Source organism: Balaenoptera borealis (genome assembly GCF_965194805.1).
Source record: "Balaenoptera borealis genome assembly, chromosome: 10".
Lineage (NCBI taxonomy): Eukaryota > Metazoa > Chordata > Mammalia > Artiodactyla > Balaenopteridae > Balaenoptera > Balaenoptera borealis.
This window is the reverse complement of record NC_138874.1, coordinates 78,163,988-78,185,014: the sequence shown is the minus strand read 5'-3', so window position 1 is coordinate 78,185,014 and position 21,027 is coordinate 78,163,988. Positions and strand designations below refer to the sequence as shown.

The 21,027-nt window shown below is 35.6% G+C and overlaps 1 protein-coding gene across 3 annotated transcripts in view; it reads left to right on the top strand.

Moving 5' to 3' along the window:
- Window positions 1-21,027, top strand: part of PRKG1 (protein kinase cGMP-dependent 1) — a 1,237,939-nt gene that overhangs the window by 1,081,131 nt on the left and 135,781 nt on the right. For 2 of the 3 annotated variants that reach the window (XM_082339465.1, XM_082339464.1), the window contains exon 8: window positions 17,046-17,111. In XM_082339465.1, coding sequence (XP_082195591.1) covers window positions 17,046-17,111 — 66 coding nt within the window. Of the gene's footprint in view, window positions 1-10,242; window positions 12,453-17,045; window positions 17,112-21,027 lie in introns of those variants that run through there. The other variant, XM_082339466.1, reaches the window with a different exon arrangement.

Sequence of the window (21,027 nt, the reverse complement as noted above, 5' to 3'; positions counted from 1 at the left end):
AAGCCGTAGATGTGCAAGAGGTGACCACTTTTAATCCCTATGAAAGCTGGTAAAATAATCTTGTAAGATTTTGAGTGTGTACATGTGTCTTCAGAGATCTCTGTCTAACCCCTGCAATGTCCACCATGATGACAAAGAAGCACCCTTGTCTTTGTTCCATCTTCAAACAATGACCTGGCAAAGATGCCAAACAAAGATGTGGTTTGCTTAGGAGTTGGTCCAAATATCACTGCCCTAGTGGATCACATTTTGCTTTGTCATGTATAATGTGGCCAATCATTTCTCGTTCAGTGTACTATAAATAAGCAGGGCAAAGGAACAGCTGGTCTGTTTTTCTTCTGATTGTGTTCATTATACTGTTCTAAATTTAAAGTCTGGGACTGGCCCATTCTTAGAGTTTATTATTATGAAAAACTGCCTTAAATGTACATAATCCATTAATATAACTTTCTTCTCAGTTAGATAACTATTATAATGACACTAAAGGTGTCTAAAGTGAAATTTTATATTACTTTTGAGGAAGAAGGATAATTTTAGTGAGTATGAAGTACAACCTTATAATCAGGAAGTCATCACAGATCCCAGAGGGAGAGCGACTAGGAAGAGGATCAAGAGCTTCTGAGCTGTAGTAGGCAGGTTCTAGAAAACACATTGTTTTCCTGAACACAAAATTTGGGTACTCCTTTGTTCTCCCACTCCACTATTTTCCTAATAGGGCAGCTGTAGCTTCTAAAAATGTTCCTGTCAAACCAGATAATGATACAACCAGCTTATTTTTCAATTTTATTTTCTGATATCATACAACATCAGACATTGCAGGTATCATACAATATCAGAAAAGTGGTAGGAAAAATATTTGTGGGAAGTAATTTCAGATACATCTTCTTGAGACAGTTTATTTAGAGCACATGGCACAGTGCCTAGTACATGCACAAAAATGTCAGCTATTATAATAACATTTTGTTTTAACAATTTTGCTTCCTTAGCAGTGTAATGACAGCCTTTGTTGACACCCTCACCCAGGATTATAGGATTTGTATATTACAAAAGATGGTGTGTGTATATATATATATATATATATATATATAGGCATGTTTTCTATTCTTACTAAAATCTCTTAGCAAAGATGGTAGTTATTCATGTCTTAACCATCCTACTGCTTTGACACTAAGAGATGTTTTAAATGTAATTCAGGAAGTTGGTTGCTGACAGATGATCTCTTTTGTGTATGTCAGTGGGAATGTTTTCATCCTATCTAATTTTAGGCTTTCTCTAGTTATAAATAGTTTGTTCCTGAGGATCAAGGTGATGCCTCTGTGCTAAGAAGTTTCCTGGAGACACTTGTGCAGTGTTATTTGAGAGTTCATTCCTTATATCTCGTGTTAAATAGTTTGGACCTCTCTCTAGGTGCTTCTGTGATCTGGCTTCTGCCTTCCTCTCCAGCCTGATATCTTGTTACTCCCCGGCTCTTACTTTAGTGCTCCAAAAAACACAGAAGTGTTTGTAGTTTCTCTACTGTTTGCAACTGTCTGCTTTTGCTCACAGGATCGTCTCTGCCTAAAATGCCTGTCCACACTTCCCACCACCACTGATCCAAGACTCAATTCAGCCATAGATTCCCCAGGAAGCCTGTGCTAAAATGTTCCCAACTAGAAGACATCAGCTGCTCTCCTCTGTGTCTGGCCATATCATTTTTAATTTTAGTTATATTTACATTTTATTATAATTATCTGGCTTCTCTGCCTTTGCCTTTTCTCCTGCCTTCTGCCTAGGTACACGTTTTGTGGATGAGAAAACTAACCCCAACCCTAACTCTAACCCTTCCAGGGAAAAGAATGATCTATGACACACTAGAGTATGCGTAATTTCAACATATTTGGTGTTGGTGGTCCATATATTTATATAATTATTCACATTCTTTTAAGCTTTGTGTTTGTGGTGGGGAGCTCTTTTTGGCTTTTTGGGGTGGATGTTGATGGTGAGCTCTATTAAGGCAGACCATTCACCTGCTTAATGAAGACATCATGAATCTTAAGAAGTTACTTCCTCAAGCCTTTTTTATCTTTTCATTATACTCCTAAGTGCTCTTTCCTTATTTTGTTTCTTCTCACGTGCTACTTTACATTGCTAGAAGGATTTTCTTAAGGCTTATGATCATGTCACCTACATGCCCTTAAATAAATAATTAAAATGTAGGCGTGTCACAGCTTAGTATTCTCTGCCTATTACAATCTGGCCCCAGCCTACCATTCTGGCTGACTTTTCCAAATGCCCTCAGTCCAGTTTGGCTCCAGTGAAGTTGAACTTGTCAACACACTCCATCATTCATGCTGTCCCCTCAATTTAGAACACTCTTTCTTCTATTATTACAAAACCAAATTCTGTCAATATTTTAAGGCCTGGTTAATGTCTTCTCTTTTATATAGCCATTACTGAGGTTTCTACCTACATGCAGTTTCTTTCTTTTCCTTCCAGGCTGCTTCATATATACTTAGCTTGTGGGATTTTACTCTCCCCTCCCTTGTATTATAATTATTTTTGTGCTTCTCACATAAACTCCTGGAACTTGTTTTCCCAGCTGATACATGGAGATAAGCATATGGATCGTATGTGTAATAGTAATTCTTTTAATTTTAAGCAACAAGTATGACTCCAAAAGGGACCATATTGGAGGGATAATGAGCTATTTTATGGAACCAACTTGCACCTTCCCAAAACTCTAATGAGCAGCCCAGAAATCCATTTAAAACAAATAGGCTTCTCTCTCTGATCTCAGCTGTTCTGTGCACATCTCTCAATCTTTCTTGTTGCGGACCTGTTTTCTCTGCCTTTTCTATCCATACAGTAGAGATTTCTTAACTGGAGCTCCCACTTGTTCTCAGTTACAAGTGTCCTTGATTTTCAGTTCCCCCTAAACAGAATCTGATTGGTCATTTTGGTCAGGATCAAACATAGCCTACTGGCCCTGGCCATTTATCTCCAAGCAGCTATGAGCGTAAGAGCCTAGAGGCAAAGGAAAGGGTTATCAAACGTTCACCTGGGTGGGGTTAGAGTAAAGGACATTATTAGAGAATTGTGTTGATGGTGCTCTGAGAAGACACAGAAAATGTATCTATTATAGGATTGTTGTGAGGATCAAATATGATAATTTGTGGTAGAAGAAGTATAGCATGTGGTACCTATGGTCAGACTATCTGGATGTGAATCCCTGCTCTGCCGTTCATCAGCTTTATGGCCTTGGGATGCCATGGCCTTGGGATGCCCTGATGCCATTCGTCAGCTTAATCTCTGTTTACTGTAGTTTCTTCATTTGTCAAACTGGGAAAGTATAATAGTAACTAATTATAACGTTGTGAAGATGAAGTTCTGAAGTGTAAATCCCTATCACAGAAATTGGCGTATGATGATCACTCAGTAAATACTACTTATTGTTAAAAAATTATTTGCATAGTTGCTAGTCTATCATTTGCATGAAATAAAGGTTTGTTTCCAACCTCTTATACTTGCCTTTATTAAACTATAATTTCTTGAGAGTAAGGACTCTACATTGTACACTGCTGTATCTGTCATAGCATATAACGTGGTTTCTTACACATTTTAGACACAGTAATTGGATGGATGGATGGATAGATCAATGGATGGATGGAAAGAAGAAGAAAAGGGGGGAGAGAGAGAGGGACAGAAGGAGGAAAGAATAAAACTGACCGTTAAATGCACTACGAATTAGAAAAGCAGATTTGGCTGCTTTGTTCATAAAGGATATCAACCCACAAACTTGGGGGCAGAATAGATAAAATAATACAACATATATCTGACAGAGTGATAACTGACTGTGCTCTGCTCTACAGATCAAAATACTAGCTATGACTGTCTGGTAGTGAGATAAGATCGATTTCTCAGTTTTGTGATTGACTGAATATAGCAACTGATGGTTGCTATGTTCAGATGGTTGTTACAACACAGCCTTGTGTTGTAGCTGCACCTAATTAAAACCACTAGATACCATAATTAAGATTATTGAAAGTTTCATTAAGACATTACTTAATTAACAGGTTATTTGCTGTATGATCTTTAAAAATCTATCAAATGGTATGTTTTATTAAACTACAGATTCTATTTATTGAGCATTTTCTTTTAAGCCATTTCAGATGTAAAGTCTGCAAAAGTTATTGTTGACTTGCTAAGTAATTAGTTGCAGTGTAGATTCCATTTTTGTTACTGCCCAGAAAACATTAATTAAATACTTGGGCCTGATTAGATTGTCTGCCCTCGGGATGTAGATGTATAAAATCACCAGAATGGAAGGGAGTGGCAGGGCAGTTTTTTATACAGCAGTGCACTTGGGATTAGGCGAAAGTGAGTTCATGCCTATGCTGTTACCTCACTAGGATGGTCAAGGCAAACACAGCCTGCAGAATAACACCCATTGACCATAGCTCCAGAATTGGCAAGGATAGATATTTCCAAGGTCAGGAAGATGACATGATTAGTGGAGGGACACGTACACTGAGAACAGATAAATCTGATTTAAGATCCAGATATGCTGCTTTTTAACTGTATGACTCCAGGCAGGTCCTTGAATCTCTCTACTATGCTTCAGTTTCTTCATTTATTCAGGAGTGGGCAAACTTTTTCTATAAAGAGCCAGATAGCAAATATTCTAGGCTTTGCATATCACATATGGTCTCTCTCACATATTCTTTGTTTGTTTTTGCTTTTTTTTTTTTAAACAACCCTTTAACAATGTTAAAACCATTCACACCTTGAGAACTGCGCAAAAATAGGCTGCTGGCTGGTTTTGGCCCAGGGGCAGTTTTCTGACCCCATATGATTGTATTATTGAGATTTCACTTTTAAGCAGCAAATACCTGGCTCAGAGAAGTGCTCAATAATTATTGGTTCTCCCAAGTATCAATGAAGCTAAAACTTTTGGTCAGCTTGAATTGTGCCATAGCTGTTATTATAAAGGTGACCCGACTCTGTTCCCATTTGTGCCTCAGGATTCTCAGCTATACACAGTTCATGGCTCTTGCTACCTGCCTCCCTAGTGCTTTTAACACAGATGTATATAGTCAATATACAGCCATTTATAATTTCTCCTGTCCCAACCCTGCTAGCCTTATTTCTCTCTCTACTTTTTGCTCCCAGGGTTTCAACCATTATGAATTACTTGCTGTTCCCTATATACAAGATTTTCTTATGCTTTTCCACAAGCTGTTCCTTGTGATAGGACCACCTCACTTTCTCTGTTGACAAGTTTCTACATGATCAGTTCTTATCTGAGGCATCACCTCTTCAAAGTAGCTTCCCGTGATCCTCTCCACCATCAATCCATGCTCCTCCCCAAATCCATCTTTCAGTCAAGGTTGGGACATTTCCATGTGATTCTGTCTCACTCTGTTCACACCTCTGATACTCTGATCACACTGCATTATAACTGCCAATAGTCTGTCTTACCTACTAGGCTGTAAAGTCTTGGAAGCCAAGGATTTTGTTCTTTACCCCCCTGTATACCCAGCACCTAGGACAGCACCTGGCTCAGAGTTGATATTCAGAAACTTATTTAGGGTTGCCAGATAAAATACAAGATACCAGTTAAATTTGAATTTCAGATAAACTATGAATTTTTTTTACTGCAATTATATTATTACATAGGACACTCATACTAAAAAAACCAAAACATTGTTTATCTGAAATTCAAATTAAATTGGATGCTGTGTATTTTTATTTGCTAAATCTGGAAACCCTAGTTTGTGAATGAATGAATGAATGCCATTCTTTTCTGTATTACAGCAATAAATCATTTTTATTAATTTATGCAGTTTTCAGATTAGAGAGTAAGCCATATTAGAAAATTTCATCAATGTGATCTTAAATCCTTGATTGCACTTTGAAAGCATGTTTTTATATTAACAACAGAGGGACTTAATCACTATTAAGAGATAACTGTTAATCCTTGAGGAACTTTCCAGATTAATAGAAGAAGCATGGCAGTTATGATGGTTTATCAGTAGGTAAACAAGAATAAATAGAATCTATTGAGGTTAGACATGCTATAATAATAATAATCATAATGACAATAATAAATTATGAAAAATATAGAGAAAAAATTTGTTTCCCAATTGCTAGTGGATATATTAAAAATACAATCTCAAAGCAATATTAAATATATATTAATTATTATATACATACATGTATATCTATATGAAATGTTTTCTGTATACAAATAGAATTGTTAACTTAACCTTTTAAGAGCTCCAAAGTGTCAACCTAACTGTGGTTAAGGGTGTTAAGAAGCAGATGTCCCTGCTCAAAAAATACCTTCCTTGGTTTGTCATCTAGTCGCTATAATTGCTGCCAATGAAAACGGGGCAAAAGGCAGTGTTGTAAGTGACACTGGGAAGATACTGTGTCAAGTATTTTTACTTGCCCCAGCTACAAAGCTGGTATCTCTTCAGTGTGATCAGACTGGGCCAGCTTAAGTTAGCTCTAGCTCTGCTAATTGGGGATGGCTATGTGATGAGGCTTGAGGGGTGGCCCAGGGATGGACAATAGCTACCTATGCACTCAATACAGACTCGGCCTTCCAAGAGAGTGAAAGACCTCACCAGCCTCTCTACCCAAAAATTGCTTGTAAGAGTTAATTTCCATTATTTCATATATTTATTTTATGACAGGTAATTCAGGTACATAGTATAAAATTCAAAAGCTACAGAAGTAATTTCCCTCTTTCCTCTACCCTTTAATCATACATTCTCTTCCCTGGATATAATTACTTTTTCTAATGCATCCTAAAATAATTCATGCATTTTAATGTATGCTTATTTGTGTGAGTGTGTGTGTGTGTAATTTATATAAATGAAAGCATATTATACATGGTTCTGCACTATGGTCTTTTCACTCAAGATATCCTGGAGATCATATTCATATAGGTTCTCTTCAGTTCTTTTAATTTTTTTAATATTTCCTTGTCTTATTGTAGAAAATTTTATTTAATCAATTCTACATTGGTAGATATTTAATTTATTTCCAACATTATTACACACAATGCTCTTGTAACATCCTGTTAATGTCATTATTTCCCCAAACCATGAATACGTATGTGAGATAAATAATTGCAAGAAAAATATTAAAAAATAGTGCTGAATTGTTATACAAAGCTGAATTGTCTGCAAAGGTTATACTAGATTATTTTCCTACCAGTAGCGTATTCACATGCATTTGCATTTCTCTCACTGTAGTAAATTCAATACCCTGTTTGTTTTTTCTAACCAACGCCAACTGAGGAGTTTAAATTGTATGCAGTGGTTTGACTTTAACACTTTTTATTCAAATTGGCCTTATTATACATTGGCCTTATTATACATTAGCCATGACTCTCCTTTCTTTATCCATTAAGTTGTTTCTTCTGTTTATTTTTGATTCAAAGTTAATCTTTGATTTGGATGAAATTATAGCATATTAGATTAATTGAAGAATTTTGTTTAGAGAGCTAGCTCTTTATTCAAATAATGCAAAATATGAAATATTTGATGAGTAAGTACCAAAAGAAAGCGATCTTTTACAGTTTATTTTAATATTCTAGATATTTCTCTTCCCTAAAAGAGCCCAATTAAAATCTCAATATAATTTTTACCAGTCAAAATAATGATTTTATAAACATTTATTACATAGTTCTTGACTTCTGATCATGAGACTCTCTTATTTCAAATGAACATGTCTGATTTCTATGTGAAAATACATTTTTAGTCACAGATAAAAAATGTTACCGTGAAAATCTATGCCGTTAATATTCTGCTTACATATTCAGATGGTAGATCACAATTACAGGATTATGATACCCTTTTTTATCTAAAGAAATATCCTTCAATTTGGGATGAATTGTCTCAGGAGCATTGAAAACCATAATAATTATTAGAACTTTTAAAAAGTGTTCCATGTTGGTAAAACTAATTACAGAGGAGAACAGAGCAGTGATTTCAATCACCATTTCACATCTGAAAAATCAAACAGAGAATGGGACATTTTCTCAAGGTCACCCACTAAATTGGCAATAGAACAAAAAATAGGAGACACTCTTCTGGCATGTTGTCTAGAATTCTTTATAGGAAAGGACACGCTCCTGGCTTGAAGGCACTTTATAAAGGCAATAATCCTTTGAAATATGTGACCAAGGAAATTAACATTCATTTCAAACATGCATCAGTTGAAGTTTTAGTACGTTTTTACCAGTCATCATTTGAATATGTTTTTTCCTCTATTTTAAAAATAGGAAAACAATTGAAGAATCATTTTTCAGCTCTGTGGAATACAGATGAAACAAAGAAAAAGGAAAATACCATGCATTATTTTATTCTTGAAAGTACTCGGCTCATGAAACACCCATGGAATAATTTGTCTATTAATGTCTTCTCCTGAAATTCCAACTTTATTTGGCCAATTACATTACAAAATTACATGCATCATTATCTGAAAAGAAAAAACAGCTATTAGATTTATTGATCTCTTAATCCATATTATATTATGAAGTATGGTTCAAAGAAGAGGAAGCATAGTGTTAAGAAGAAAGTGAGTGTTTGACTTGAGTAAATGAATAGAACATTATTATAATGTACTCCAGGTTTGATTTTTTTTTAAATTTTAATTAGAGTAAAATTCTTTCTTCTTTTTTCCTCTTCAATGAAAATACCTGTAAATCATTCAGAAATAGACCAAATAGGCCCCTAAGAAAACAATGGCAATGTAATATCTAAATCTGTACTTCTGAACAACTAATAAAATAATAATAAGGAATAAATTAGAACAACAAACTCTTCTTTCTCTCCATAAAATACACTCTAGGGAGACATTCTTTAAATTTGTAAGACTCTACCAAAGAGTTTAATATTTGAAGCCAGAGCACAAAGTATATACCATTTGTACTCTAGCAACAATAACAACAGCAAAACACTAGGACTCGGAATTTCTTCTGTGGTTCTTATCCTAGTTACAATAGAATGGACAGAGAATTATCTTTAATGACTAGATAGAAGAGCAAATGCCATCAATCATGTCAACATTCAGAGGAATCACATGTGGAATATGGAAGCAATATGGATTACTGCTGAAGTCAGTTCGGTTTATGTCACAAAGGGAGCACAACAGAAAAGAAATAGCAATATATGTCCCTCTGCCATTGCTTTTCCATCCCCTTTCACTTTCACTAATTCCATGTATTAGGTTGAAACATGAAATTGCCAATAATTGGCCATTTTAACCTGCAAAAAGAGCAATATCTTTGGTTCAATCTAATAAATGTCTATGTTCATTTGTATTGAAGCATGCCATAGAATGCAGAGTTCATAAGTCACATCAAAAATTCACTATGCCATCAACCCAGCAGAAGTAATATGAAAAAGGAATGTGAAAACTTAGTTCTTCCAAATTCATCACTCTATTTATTGTGACCTTGCATGGGTATAGATCCAAAAGGATTTGCATTCTCTCAGAAAGTGAATTAATGCAGTGAATAGAAATATCCACCTATGTTACCAGAAAGAATAAACTTCGGAGTTACTTTATTGGTAACACTTATCATTTCTCTGCCTAGAGAAACATCCTCTTTGAGGTCATGTCATGAGTCCCTGTTATCAATGAAAAAGCAGAGACTGCCTTGGGTGGACTCTGGAAAATGTATCTAGTTCAAACTCAAGTCTTTGTTCGTCATGAGTTGACATATATTCCTGATAATACATTGATTTTTATGCATTTGTTTTTTCATTACTCCTATATTCTACATTGGAAGGTTCTAAAGGGCAGAGATCATATTTTCTGTTTAGATATATTCTTTAATATATGGATTGCCATACAGTAACATTTACTTTAATAAGTGTAAAGGACATCAGTGTTTTAAAATGACTCATCTAAAATTATTTCAATACTTTATTTCATACAAATTGTTTCCTCTGTTTGTGCTTTCCACCTAATTTTTAAGATTTTATTAATATGGTAAAGGAAAAAGGTTTCCCTTAGTCAATCTCTTTTGAAAAGTAGATCCTCGGACTAGTCTACAGGATCTGAATGATGGGACCCTGCCTTCCTTTCTGGTTTCTCCTGGCCCCTGCCTTCTTTTACTCTATCCCTGAATTTCAACCTTCTTTGTTTTACAATAAGTTATTTCCTACCTCAGGGTTACTGCATGTTTTTCTTTCCCTGACTCATCTTGGTAATTCAACTCATTTTGGGGGGGGGGGGTGTCAATTTTTAATGTCCTCAAAAAAGGCTGTCTGTCCTCTGAATTGCAAAATGACATCCTCTCTATTAGATCTATGTTTGCATTCTATTTGATCAGCATTTTTTTGCGTACTAATTTAACTTCTGTCCCAACTAGACCATAAGGTTCAGACATTCAGAATATAATAACCCTCAGTAAATATTTGTTAAAATAAACATTGACATTATATTCATGAAACATGTGAATACTTAAGAATAATAAAGTGTTTGAAAGATATTCACCAAGGTGTTAACCTTAGTTATCTCCTGGCAGATGGTATTATAGTATTTTTCTATTTTCTCTCTTTTTTGTTTGTTTAACTACATACTTTTTTCCATGTTTAGTATGTAGACATATTTCTTATGTGGATTTTTTTTCCCTTTAAAATGCTACTGAAAAATCATGGAAGTTTGCATGGATGAAAGTTTGAACTGGAATAAACGGTTCTTGGAGGAGCCACCTGCATGTGCACAGGCATGGAGATGATAGCTGGCATATTTTAAGGAAACAGTTATTTGTTGCAGGTGCAGCAGAGGATAGTCTGTATAGTGCCTGGAAAGGTGAGAGGTCAGTTAGTGGAGGACCTCAAACTCTAAATGACAGTATAGAAGCTTTTCTTTTTTCTTTTGAAAGTTCTCATGCAGAGAACTGACATGACTGCATTTTTATTTGAAAATGTGCAACAAAGTGAGATATGACTTAGAGGAGGGAGAGAGTGGTGGCAAGGAGGTCAGTTATAAGGCCTGATCAGCGTTCCAGGGTAGAGATGGTGAAGACCCAAAGTAAAGCAGTGGCTATGAGAATGCAAAGCAAGGATGGATATAAGAGATAAGGCAAAGATACAACTAGTATAATCAGTCATAGGCAGTGATGGAGAAAGGAGAGTAAAAAAATGAATCTAATCTTTTGAGCCTAGGCAAATGCAAGAATGGTGATGTCATTTACCCAGATAGGGAACCCAAGGAAAACAGTGGTCTTGAGGTTAAAAGAAAATGAGTTAGGTTTTAATTAGAGGTTGCAATGGAACTTTCAGACAAGGGTGTCCAGTAGGAGAAAGGTAAAGTTAGAAATGAAGACTTAAAAGTCATTAATATAAAACTAACAGCTGATGCCATACGATTATGTGAGATTTCCCCAATAAGAAGAGTTGGAGCAATCAAAAAGAAGGCCAAAGAAAGAATTTTGGAGAAACGCCTATTTTCTAGTGAACCAAGGAAGAGGATTCAGGAAAACAAACTGAGAAGGTAGCATCAGAAAACAATTGGGAGACTGATTTAGAGTAGAATTTTAGGAAAGGAGGTTTCTTGAGAGGAACGCTATCTGGAAGGGTAACATGCTTTCTAGATGTCAGAGGATCCTAAAGTGACAACAATGATGATGATGATGATAGTTAACGTTGATTGGTTGCTTACTCTATGCCAAGCTTGGTTAGAAGACAAGTGTTTGTTTGCATTAATTCATTTTACACTTAGTGTATGTGTTCTATTGGAGTGTGGGAGTTATAAATCATGTTAGAATAACTTCATGACTAAATAGGAAGTAGAGTCAGTGAATGGCCTGATACAACTTTTTTTTCACGACACTTACCTCCTCTGGGACCAAACTTTCAAATAGCACAGTTGAATTTGCCACAAACTCTGCAATTCTAGTTCATAATTAATTCAAAAAGTCTAATTTCAAGTGGCTCTTGGATGCTTGTCATAGCCTATCAGTTTTGAACATCCTATGTGTTGTAGTATGATTGCCTTTGATTTTGAGATGAAAAGGATTTATTTTGTCCTAAGTTTAACTGTGGACATTGCCTGTTGCACTTGAATGAGAATGAAGGACTCTGACCCACGGTTGCTGTAAGCTGTCAAGCCATTGGAGTAGTGTCACTTTCCATCAAGGTTGGCACCGAGGGAATGCTAGGACTCTGATGACAGCAGTCACATTGCTCTAGAGCTGAAAAGGGAGAGCCTCTCCTGGAACAGTCACTTTGCGTAAACTGTTCTGCTTTGGCCTCGTACACTCTGTGTTCCCGGAGAGAGATCAATGCACTATAGAGTTCTGTAGCAGCCATGACACATGAGAGAATTGCTTCAGAAAGAGAAGAGTCAATGTAAACCCTTGCTATGGATTATTCAGATACTGACAACGACTCTACTTTGGGGTACAGTGATGATGAAGATTCCAGTCATGAAGTTCAGAGAATATCAGAGTCAGTGCACAGAAAACCGTATTTGCAAATATTTTTGGATATTTTTTCATGCTCTATGATTTCATTGAAAGGAATTTCTAACTCCTCCAAAAATGCTTAAAAAAAGAACACTACTAAACTGCATAGCTTTTGTTCATTAATCAATGGCAAGTTTGTGAAATATCTGTTAATTTGCCAAACAATAGCTACTTTTGCAGTAGTACATGTTTATTAATTGTCATGCTGAAATAAACTAATATACAGGTACAGAAATGAATGAATATGAGATTTTTATTTTTAAAGACAATGTGCATGTTAGATCTGGACTGTTATGTAGATACATGGAGCTTTACCTACTATAAAGAAGTGTGCTGTGCTCAGAGGCAATATGTGTTTGGTGAAAGTTTTAAGTATATTAGACATTATCTTAAAATTCTATTTATAAAATTCTCTTGCCAATGTTTTTTCAAAGTCTCATATATTATTCTATTAGAAATTATCAAACACCCTGATATGCCAAAAAGTAAAACTAAAAGAAAGCTCAGTTTTTTAAAAGGAACATTATCTCCCTCTTCTTTTCCCCATGTCTAAACTAGTATTACATGAAGCCCCTGCTACCTTGGCACATGTTCTGTGTGAAACCAGGATCATAACAGCTATGTAGATACGTTACATAGCTGTGGAGCTATTAGGACATCCCTGTTTTATGAGTATTTAATATTTCATATCTCAGTGATATCCAAGTGATATTTGTTTTTACCATGGTCCTTGGTCCTATAAAGGAAATAAGCACACACAGTAAGTCACAGTATTGTCAGCTTATATAAATATATTCTCTCATCAGAAGTTTCTACAATCTCTCCTAAAATAAGGGATTAATATATGTCAATACTAGGTCAGGTAGCATTTTTCCAGGAGCAAGCTCTCTGGGTACGCAGGGATGGCATTTCCAGACACCTGCATAGGCAGGCATAGTGGCATTAAACATCTTAAGCAGAAATGCAATAACACTGTAATGGCAACATGAGTTTGGCATTGAATGAACTTGGCATTGAATGAACTTGGCATTGAATGATTTTCTTTTGTTATATAACACTGTTATAAAGCAACATAGCAGGGCTATGACATACTGTGGATAGGAACTCTAATAATTTGAGAATCAAAATGGTTTATTGATTTAGCTTTGCAGTTGGGCACCCATAAACATATTAATGCTGCTTTTTAAAATAGTTAAATATAATTTTTATACTGATGGGCAGAGAGACATTATGAGTGCTTACTGCTCAGAGGTCATCCTGCAGTAGAATGAATTTAGAATAGTTGTCAATTTAAAATCTTATAGCAGAGAGTATAGGCAATGAACTGTTGACAAAAGAACATGGGCTTTGGAGCCAGACAGCTCTTTGTTCAAATACCAAGACTGAGACTCATTAGCTATGTCTGTCTTTTGGTGTATTACATAACATTTATCCCCAAGTGTAAACTTCAGATAAAATACCCACCCTCTGTTATATGCATTAACTGAGATTTGTGAAGATGGTTTAATATAGTTCCTGATATATACTAGATGCTCAATAGATGGCAAATATTATAATCCACTGTTTAATATGCTGTTTTTTCTCCATGTTATGCATCTTTTTTGTTTTGATACATGTCACATTACTAGGTACTGAGCCTGATTGTAGGCCATAACTTACAAAATTTCCTTTTTTAAAATAAAATATTCTCAATTTCTATTGACTATGTCACTTTTCTGATCTTTGATTTTTCACCATCTACATTTTAAAATATCTATGTATTTTCTTTTTGTTGCAAGGAAATTGCATTTATTTTGAAAGTATATCCAATTTAGACCAGATAATATGATACAGTTTTAAAATGTTGGACATTTGTGATGAAAGCATTTTTTAAAAATTCATATGCATGGAAAATATGTTGAAAATGAAGCATTATTTTTCACATGTTATATTTTTAAAGACTCTGTGGGCAATTTTAAGTTGTCAAGGTAGAAATATATTTTAGGGAAAGTTAGTTTTCTATAAAGCTGTGATAGATTTTTTAAAAATACACTAGCAGAAATTTGTAGTAACATATGCTGCCATGAGCAGTCTCCTAAGAAATAAGTCATTCATACAATTTATGAGGCACCTGATGGGCATCACTGATGATTTCTGTCTGTTGTGTCCACTTCACCAAAAATTACTACGTAGAAGTAATAATGGACTTGAGAATATATTATCTATTTCTATGGAACAGAAAGAAAATCCTCACTTTGTTCTTGGGTAGTAGCATTTCATAAAATACCAGACAGCGCCTCCACAAAGACAGTATTGGTGATGAGAAAAATTAGAAGTAATGAACGGCAGGACCCACTGCTCTCTCTCTGCTAGGCATTGTGAAAAACATCATTATTGCATTTAAGACCATTAAATGGGCACTGTTATCATTCCCATTTTTATAGATGAGGAAACTGAGGCTTTCATAAAGCGTGTATACCTTGTTTTGTAAAACTGAGATAGTGTGACTCCAAAACCTGAACTCTATTCTTCCCAAGGTTTCAAGATTCCTTTCCACACACTTACTAAGCAACTCATCTGTTCCAGCCATTCAGTATGAAATGGGGAGCAAAACTAGCCATGGACCCTGCTTTCATAATGTTTAGTGGAAGGAGGATAGAGCCATTAACCAACAAATAAATGCATAAATTATAAACTGTGATAGGTACTTGGATGGAGAGGTACATAAGGCTGTGAGAACAGATAAATAGGGAACCCAACCTAGTTAATTCGGCATGGCATCCCTGAGGAAAGGGGCACCTAAGCCGAGATCTAAAGGGTAAGCAGGTGTGAACTGGTCGAGGAGTTGGAGAGGAAGTTCCTAGGCTTAGGGAAGGCTTGGTAAGAAGAACTCATGACGGGAAGGAGATCTTGTGTTCAGTCGTTTAGAGGAGCCAGTTTGGCTGGAAGGTGGAGGGTGTAGGGGAGACACTGGGAGGATCATACTGGAAACTGAAGAGACTGAAAGAGGAATTTTAGAATCAGAAGCAAACTTTGTATGGTAGGTAGATTAAAAATATACAATAATCAATAGGTTTTTTTTCTTTAATAGCAATAACCAATGAGAAACAGAAATGGAAAAGGAATGCCATAAGAGAAACTGATAATATAAAACACCTAAGAATACTTTTTAAAAAAATGCTAGGAAAAAGATTAAGAAAGATTAAGTGAAAAAGATTAAGAAAGACTAAGACATAAAACTAGATCTGAACAAGTGGAGAGTCATGCTGTGCTCTTGCAAGGAAAATTAATATAATCAGAAAGTTCTTCTTCTGAAATCAATGTAAAAATGTAATACAACTCTACTAGAATCCCAATGTGGGTTTCTTTAGATGTGGAAAAATGATTTTAAAGTCTTTATGAAATGTGAATGCTTAAGAATATCATCAAGATATTTCTGAAAAAGAATTTTGGTAGGGGAAACTGCTTTTCCAAATAGTAAATACTAATAGTTACTATAAAGCAACTGTAGTGGTAGCGGCATCATGTAGCAACAGTGAAAGACAAAAGGATCAATGGAAAAATATAGTTCAGAAGTATCTGTGAGAACTTAGTGTATTTTGAAAAAATAAAAATCCACTGGGAAAATCTTTATTTTCAAGACTTTAAAGCCTGATATTAGAGACATATGATGTTTCAATTATGATTTTTAGATGGTTATTAACACCATATTATTTCCTATGTACATATCTCTGTAATGTATTTCATACTTATTTTTATCATTAATTATATTAGCTTAGAAATTTTACCTTACTAGGAAACAGTGTGTTTCAAGTATAACTTAATATTTCCATGACAGTGGTACTATTAAATTTTTAGTAGCTCAAAATGAAATGTGAATGCTAATTTACCAAATCCACCTTTGACCACTGGATAAGATGAGATACCATGGCAGATTTACAAAAGTTTAAGAGATTGATAGATATTCCTGCAGTGACCAATTAGATGCTTATAAAGGGACAGTATGTATATACATATTTCAATCAGAGTGATTAAGATTTGTTGAATATTCTTGAACAACCATAAGCTCTGGTATAGGTGAATAACTGTTTATTATAAGTTGCCAAAAGATTGGTCACATAAGTACAGGGTCTCCAAAGTAAGAAAATGATTAAAACAAGTCCATTATTCTCAGGGTAATAATGATAAATTCATACACAAATGGATTAGATACTCAAGTTTCCAGAATTATATCTTCAGGTCTTTTAAAAAGTTTACCTATTCATGTTCATTACTGTATTTATCATCATCCAATTAATTCATTAACTCCCCAAATAGCCTAGGGAATGATGATATAAAATTTTGTTTCATTTGTGTAAGTGAAACTTTAAGTTTGAAAATTATAACTACTAGATTATAATTGTAAGATTTGTGTGACAAATGACAAGAGTAATATGGTTCCTCAGGACAAAGAAATTTGAAACATGAACAAAGCTTAAACCTGGAAGTGCAAAAAGAGTATACATAGTTTAATATGTGTCTTGAATTAATCATAATGAACACTTTTCTTTGATATTAAAGGGTGTTTTACTTCAATCTCTCTCTATTTTTTGTATAGGGAAGATGTCAGAACAGCAAACGTAATTGCTGCAGAAGCTGTAACCTGCCTTGTGATCGACAGAGAGTAAGTGCCTTGCTTTCTTATGCATATTGCACACTCATATCAGTGACACACATAAGTTCCTGGAATTAGACATCGCTTCATGGAGCTATTAATACCTGTTTTATATCTTTTTATTTAAAATGAGTTCTATATTTGATTCGCATTCCCTGTTATTCTTGGAAGTGGCTCACTCTGCCATTCCAACTTTGTGATCTTTAACAAGGTATTTAACCACTATGAACTTCACCTCAGCTCATTTGGGAACTGGGGATAATGCAACATCATAGAGATATCGTGAGGATTGCTGAGAACACATGAGAAAAGCATGTGTTCCAATGTTCATTGCAGCTCTATTTACAATAACCAGGACATGGAAGCAACCTAAGTGTCCATTGACAGATGAATGGATAAAGAAGATGTGGCACATATATACAATGGAATATTACTCAGCCATGAAAAGAAACAAAATTGAGTTATTTGTAATGAGGTGGATGGACCTAGAGTCTGTCATACAGAGTGAAGTAATCAGAAAGAGAAAAACAAATACCGTATGCTAACACATATATATGGAATCTAAAAAAAAAAAATGGTTATGAAGGACCTAGGGGCAGGACAGGAATAAAGATGCAGATGTAGAGAATGGACTTGAGGACATGGGGAGGGGGAAGGGTAAGCTGGGACGAAGTGAGAGAGTGGCAGGGACATGTATACACTACCAAATGTAAAATAGATAGCTAGTGGGAAGCAGCTGCATAGCACAGAGAGATCAGCTCGGTGCTTTGTGACCACCTAGAGGGGTGAGATAGGGAGGGTGGAAGAGAGGCACAAGAGGGAGGGGATACGAGGATATATGTATATGTATAGCTGATTCACTTTGTTCTAAAGCAGAAACTAACACACCATTGTAAAGCAATTATACTCCAATAAAGATGTTAAAAAAAAGAAAAGAAAAACATGTGTCCAAGTGGTCTTTACCCAGGAGATACTTGACCAATGTTATTCATGTAAATTTTTTAAAAATAATAATTAGTAATATTTTTCAAATATATTTATAATTTATAAAATATTTATAGTATATTTTATAATTATAAATTATTTTACGTTTATATAATATAAATTTATTATTATTGTTACTAGGAAATGGACTATTCCTTGAGCATGTTTTAGTTTTCTCCTCTATTCTTCTGTCCCCAAATTTCTAAAATAGAAGCATTTAGGAAGACACTTTTGGAGAAGGCATCAGTTCTAGACATAGGCATATTTAGGGCCATTAAAAGTTTGTTCAGTGATGCTGCTGCCTGTTCTTCTCTTTATTCTGCCTTGCTAGCCCCATTACCTGAATGCTTTACAGGTTAAACTACAAATATCAGATGATTGACTCTCCAATAGCCTGAGTGAAATGCATGTCTACTGTCTGGAAGCAGTCCTCCAGATGTTTTCTCTTTGCTGTGTATGTGGATACATTTATCACAAAAGCCAAGTGCCTGACCCAGGAGAAGAACCATAAAGCATCCATTTTAGTGGAGCCATTAGAGCTGGAATAGGCTGTGAATGTCAGTGTGGAATGAAACTGAGGGGCAGATATGATCAGTTCAGAATGGAGGAGTTGAATGTTGAGCTCAGGGGGCTCTGGACGTAGAGGAATCCCACTTGATTCACAAATCTCACTTTTGCATGCCCCTCTGTGCTGGATCTCTAGAACCAGAGCAGTGGCATCATTGCAGATTGATAGCTATATCCATGAATATTTCTGAAACAGATATTCTTCATCTGGTTCCCAGAAACAACAATTACGTGTTCATTCTTTCTTTCATTTGACTAACGTTTTTCTGAGGCTGTAGCACATACGAGGCATTGTTAACTGCTGTGACAAGAATCAAAGGAGCAGCACAGATCCTGGTTTGGGGGGCTAGCTTCTAATAGAGGAATTGTGGCATTTATACAAATAACCATCATGCAAAGCAGAATGCAAGAAGGGTCCACAGTGTACTGTGGGAGTCCAGAGAAGGGAGTTGACTACTTCTGGGGAGAATCAGGGAAGTCTTCATGGAATAAATGGTTTTATTAGATAAACCTGTAAGTATAGGAGAAGCAAGATAAATAGAGTGAATAGCATAAGCAGTACTCAGAATAGAACTATGAGCCATTTCTACTGGCTCAAGGGAGGCTGTGTAAAGGGAGTTGGAGGAGGTGTGACAGAAACGTTCACAAACATGTAGGGGCTGGTTCACCAAGATTACCAAGTGGTGGGAGAAGGGTGACTTTGACAGTTCTCTGCAGCCAGATAGTGTCACTAGAACACTGAGAAGGCTGTGTAAGATGAATTAGAGGGAGAGGATAGAGACAGAATAACTGACTGGCAGTCTGTAAGTCCAAGTGGTGATCATGAGACCATTAATGGGAGGCATACATTAGAATGAAGAGGTAAACCCAGAGGGCTCAACACTTGACTGAATGTGAAGGCTAAGGGAGAAATTAGGGGTGTAGTCAGGATTAAGAAGATCTAGAAGGAATGTTGAAAAAAAATTAGTTTGGGAGGCATAATGATTTTTCACTAAAAATATAAGAAATTTGACATACAAGTTGGACACTCAGGAACTGATGCCCTGCAGGAGGTAGAAAATGTGGGACAATAACGCATTAGAGTTAACTTAAAATTAACTTAAGAATTGCTGACATAGAGTTAACAGCTGAAGCCATAAGACTGGATGGAATTGCGTGAAAGGATAGAGAAGATAAAAAGACCAATTTTAGAATTTGTGGCAATTCTTACATTTAAAAGTGAGGCAGGGGAAGAAAACCAGTGAATAAAACTGCAATGTTAGCACTCAGAGCAGTGTAGGAAACCCCAGAAACCAAGAGAAGATTTCGAGAGAAAAAGGATAATCAGCAGCATTGAATGCAAGTGAGAAGCTGAGAGGCATAGATAGAGAGAAAAGGGCAATAGGTTTAGTAACCTGGGAGAAAAAAAATTTAATAAAATGGTGAGAATGGAATCCAGATTTCAAAGAGTCAGTGAGCGCTGAGGAAGTGAGAGCAATAAGACTAAAGGGTTATTTCTTTCAAGAAATTGAGTTAAGAAAAAAAAAAACGGGGGGTGGGGGAATAAGGGAATGCTTGATGGAAATGTGTCCACAGGGGGAGGAAACTGTGGGCAAACAAGGAAAGGTAACTTGGAGAATACTTTTTAAAAATTTTCTGGAAATAGTGAAAAAGAGGAAAGAAAGAAAATTTGTAGAGATGTAAATAAGGAAAGTTATGGGAACTTGGATGGCCTTAATCTTGCCTCTACAGCATAAAGCAAGGGAATCTGGTGAGGGAAGAAGTGACACTGGGGCTGAGGGTTTGCCAGCTGACTGGGGACAGATGGGTAATCGTATCAGTTTATATCTCTACAGTCCTTTGTAATTTATGAATTTCCACATGTATGAGATCCCACCTGGAAAAAAGATAGGATGTTTAACAAAAAAAGAAACTGAAACCCATAAAAGTTTAATAACGTGATAAGGTTTCATGGTAAATGGTAAAGCCCAGATTCATCAAGTCAGAGGAACAAACTGATGGGACATTGTGAGTCATCTAGTGCAGGTTCTTCACTTTAGTTAACTGAGATCCCGAGAGATGAAGGAGCATCAGGTAGCATCACACACATACATTTGATCTCATCCATTCTCTTTTCTCAAACCTAGTCATATATAGTGTGCAGTGGGGAGTGTATGGACTCTGTCAAATAAAGCTCAATACTGAATATTTACTGCACCATGTTATGAGAATATGGGCAAGTTATTTAAATTCTAAGTCTCAGTTTACCTATCTGCAAAATGGGATAATGTCACCTAAATTATAAAATTGGTTTGAAGATCAAACAGTTTAATTCATATCAAGGTCCGTGCACAGCACAAGATGTGTAGTAAGCACTCAGTAAATGTGCCCTTCC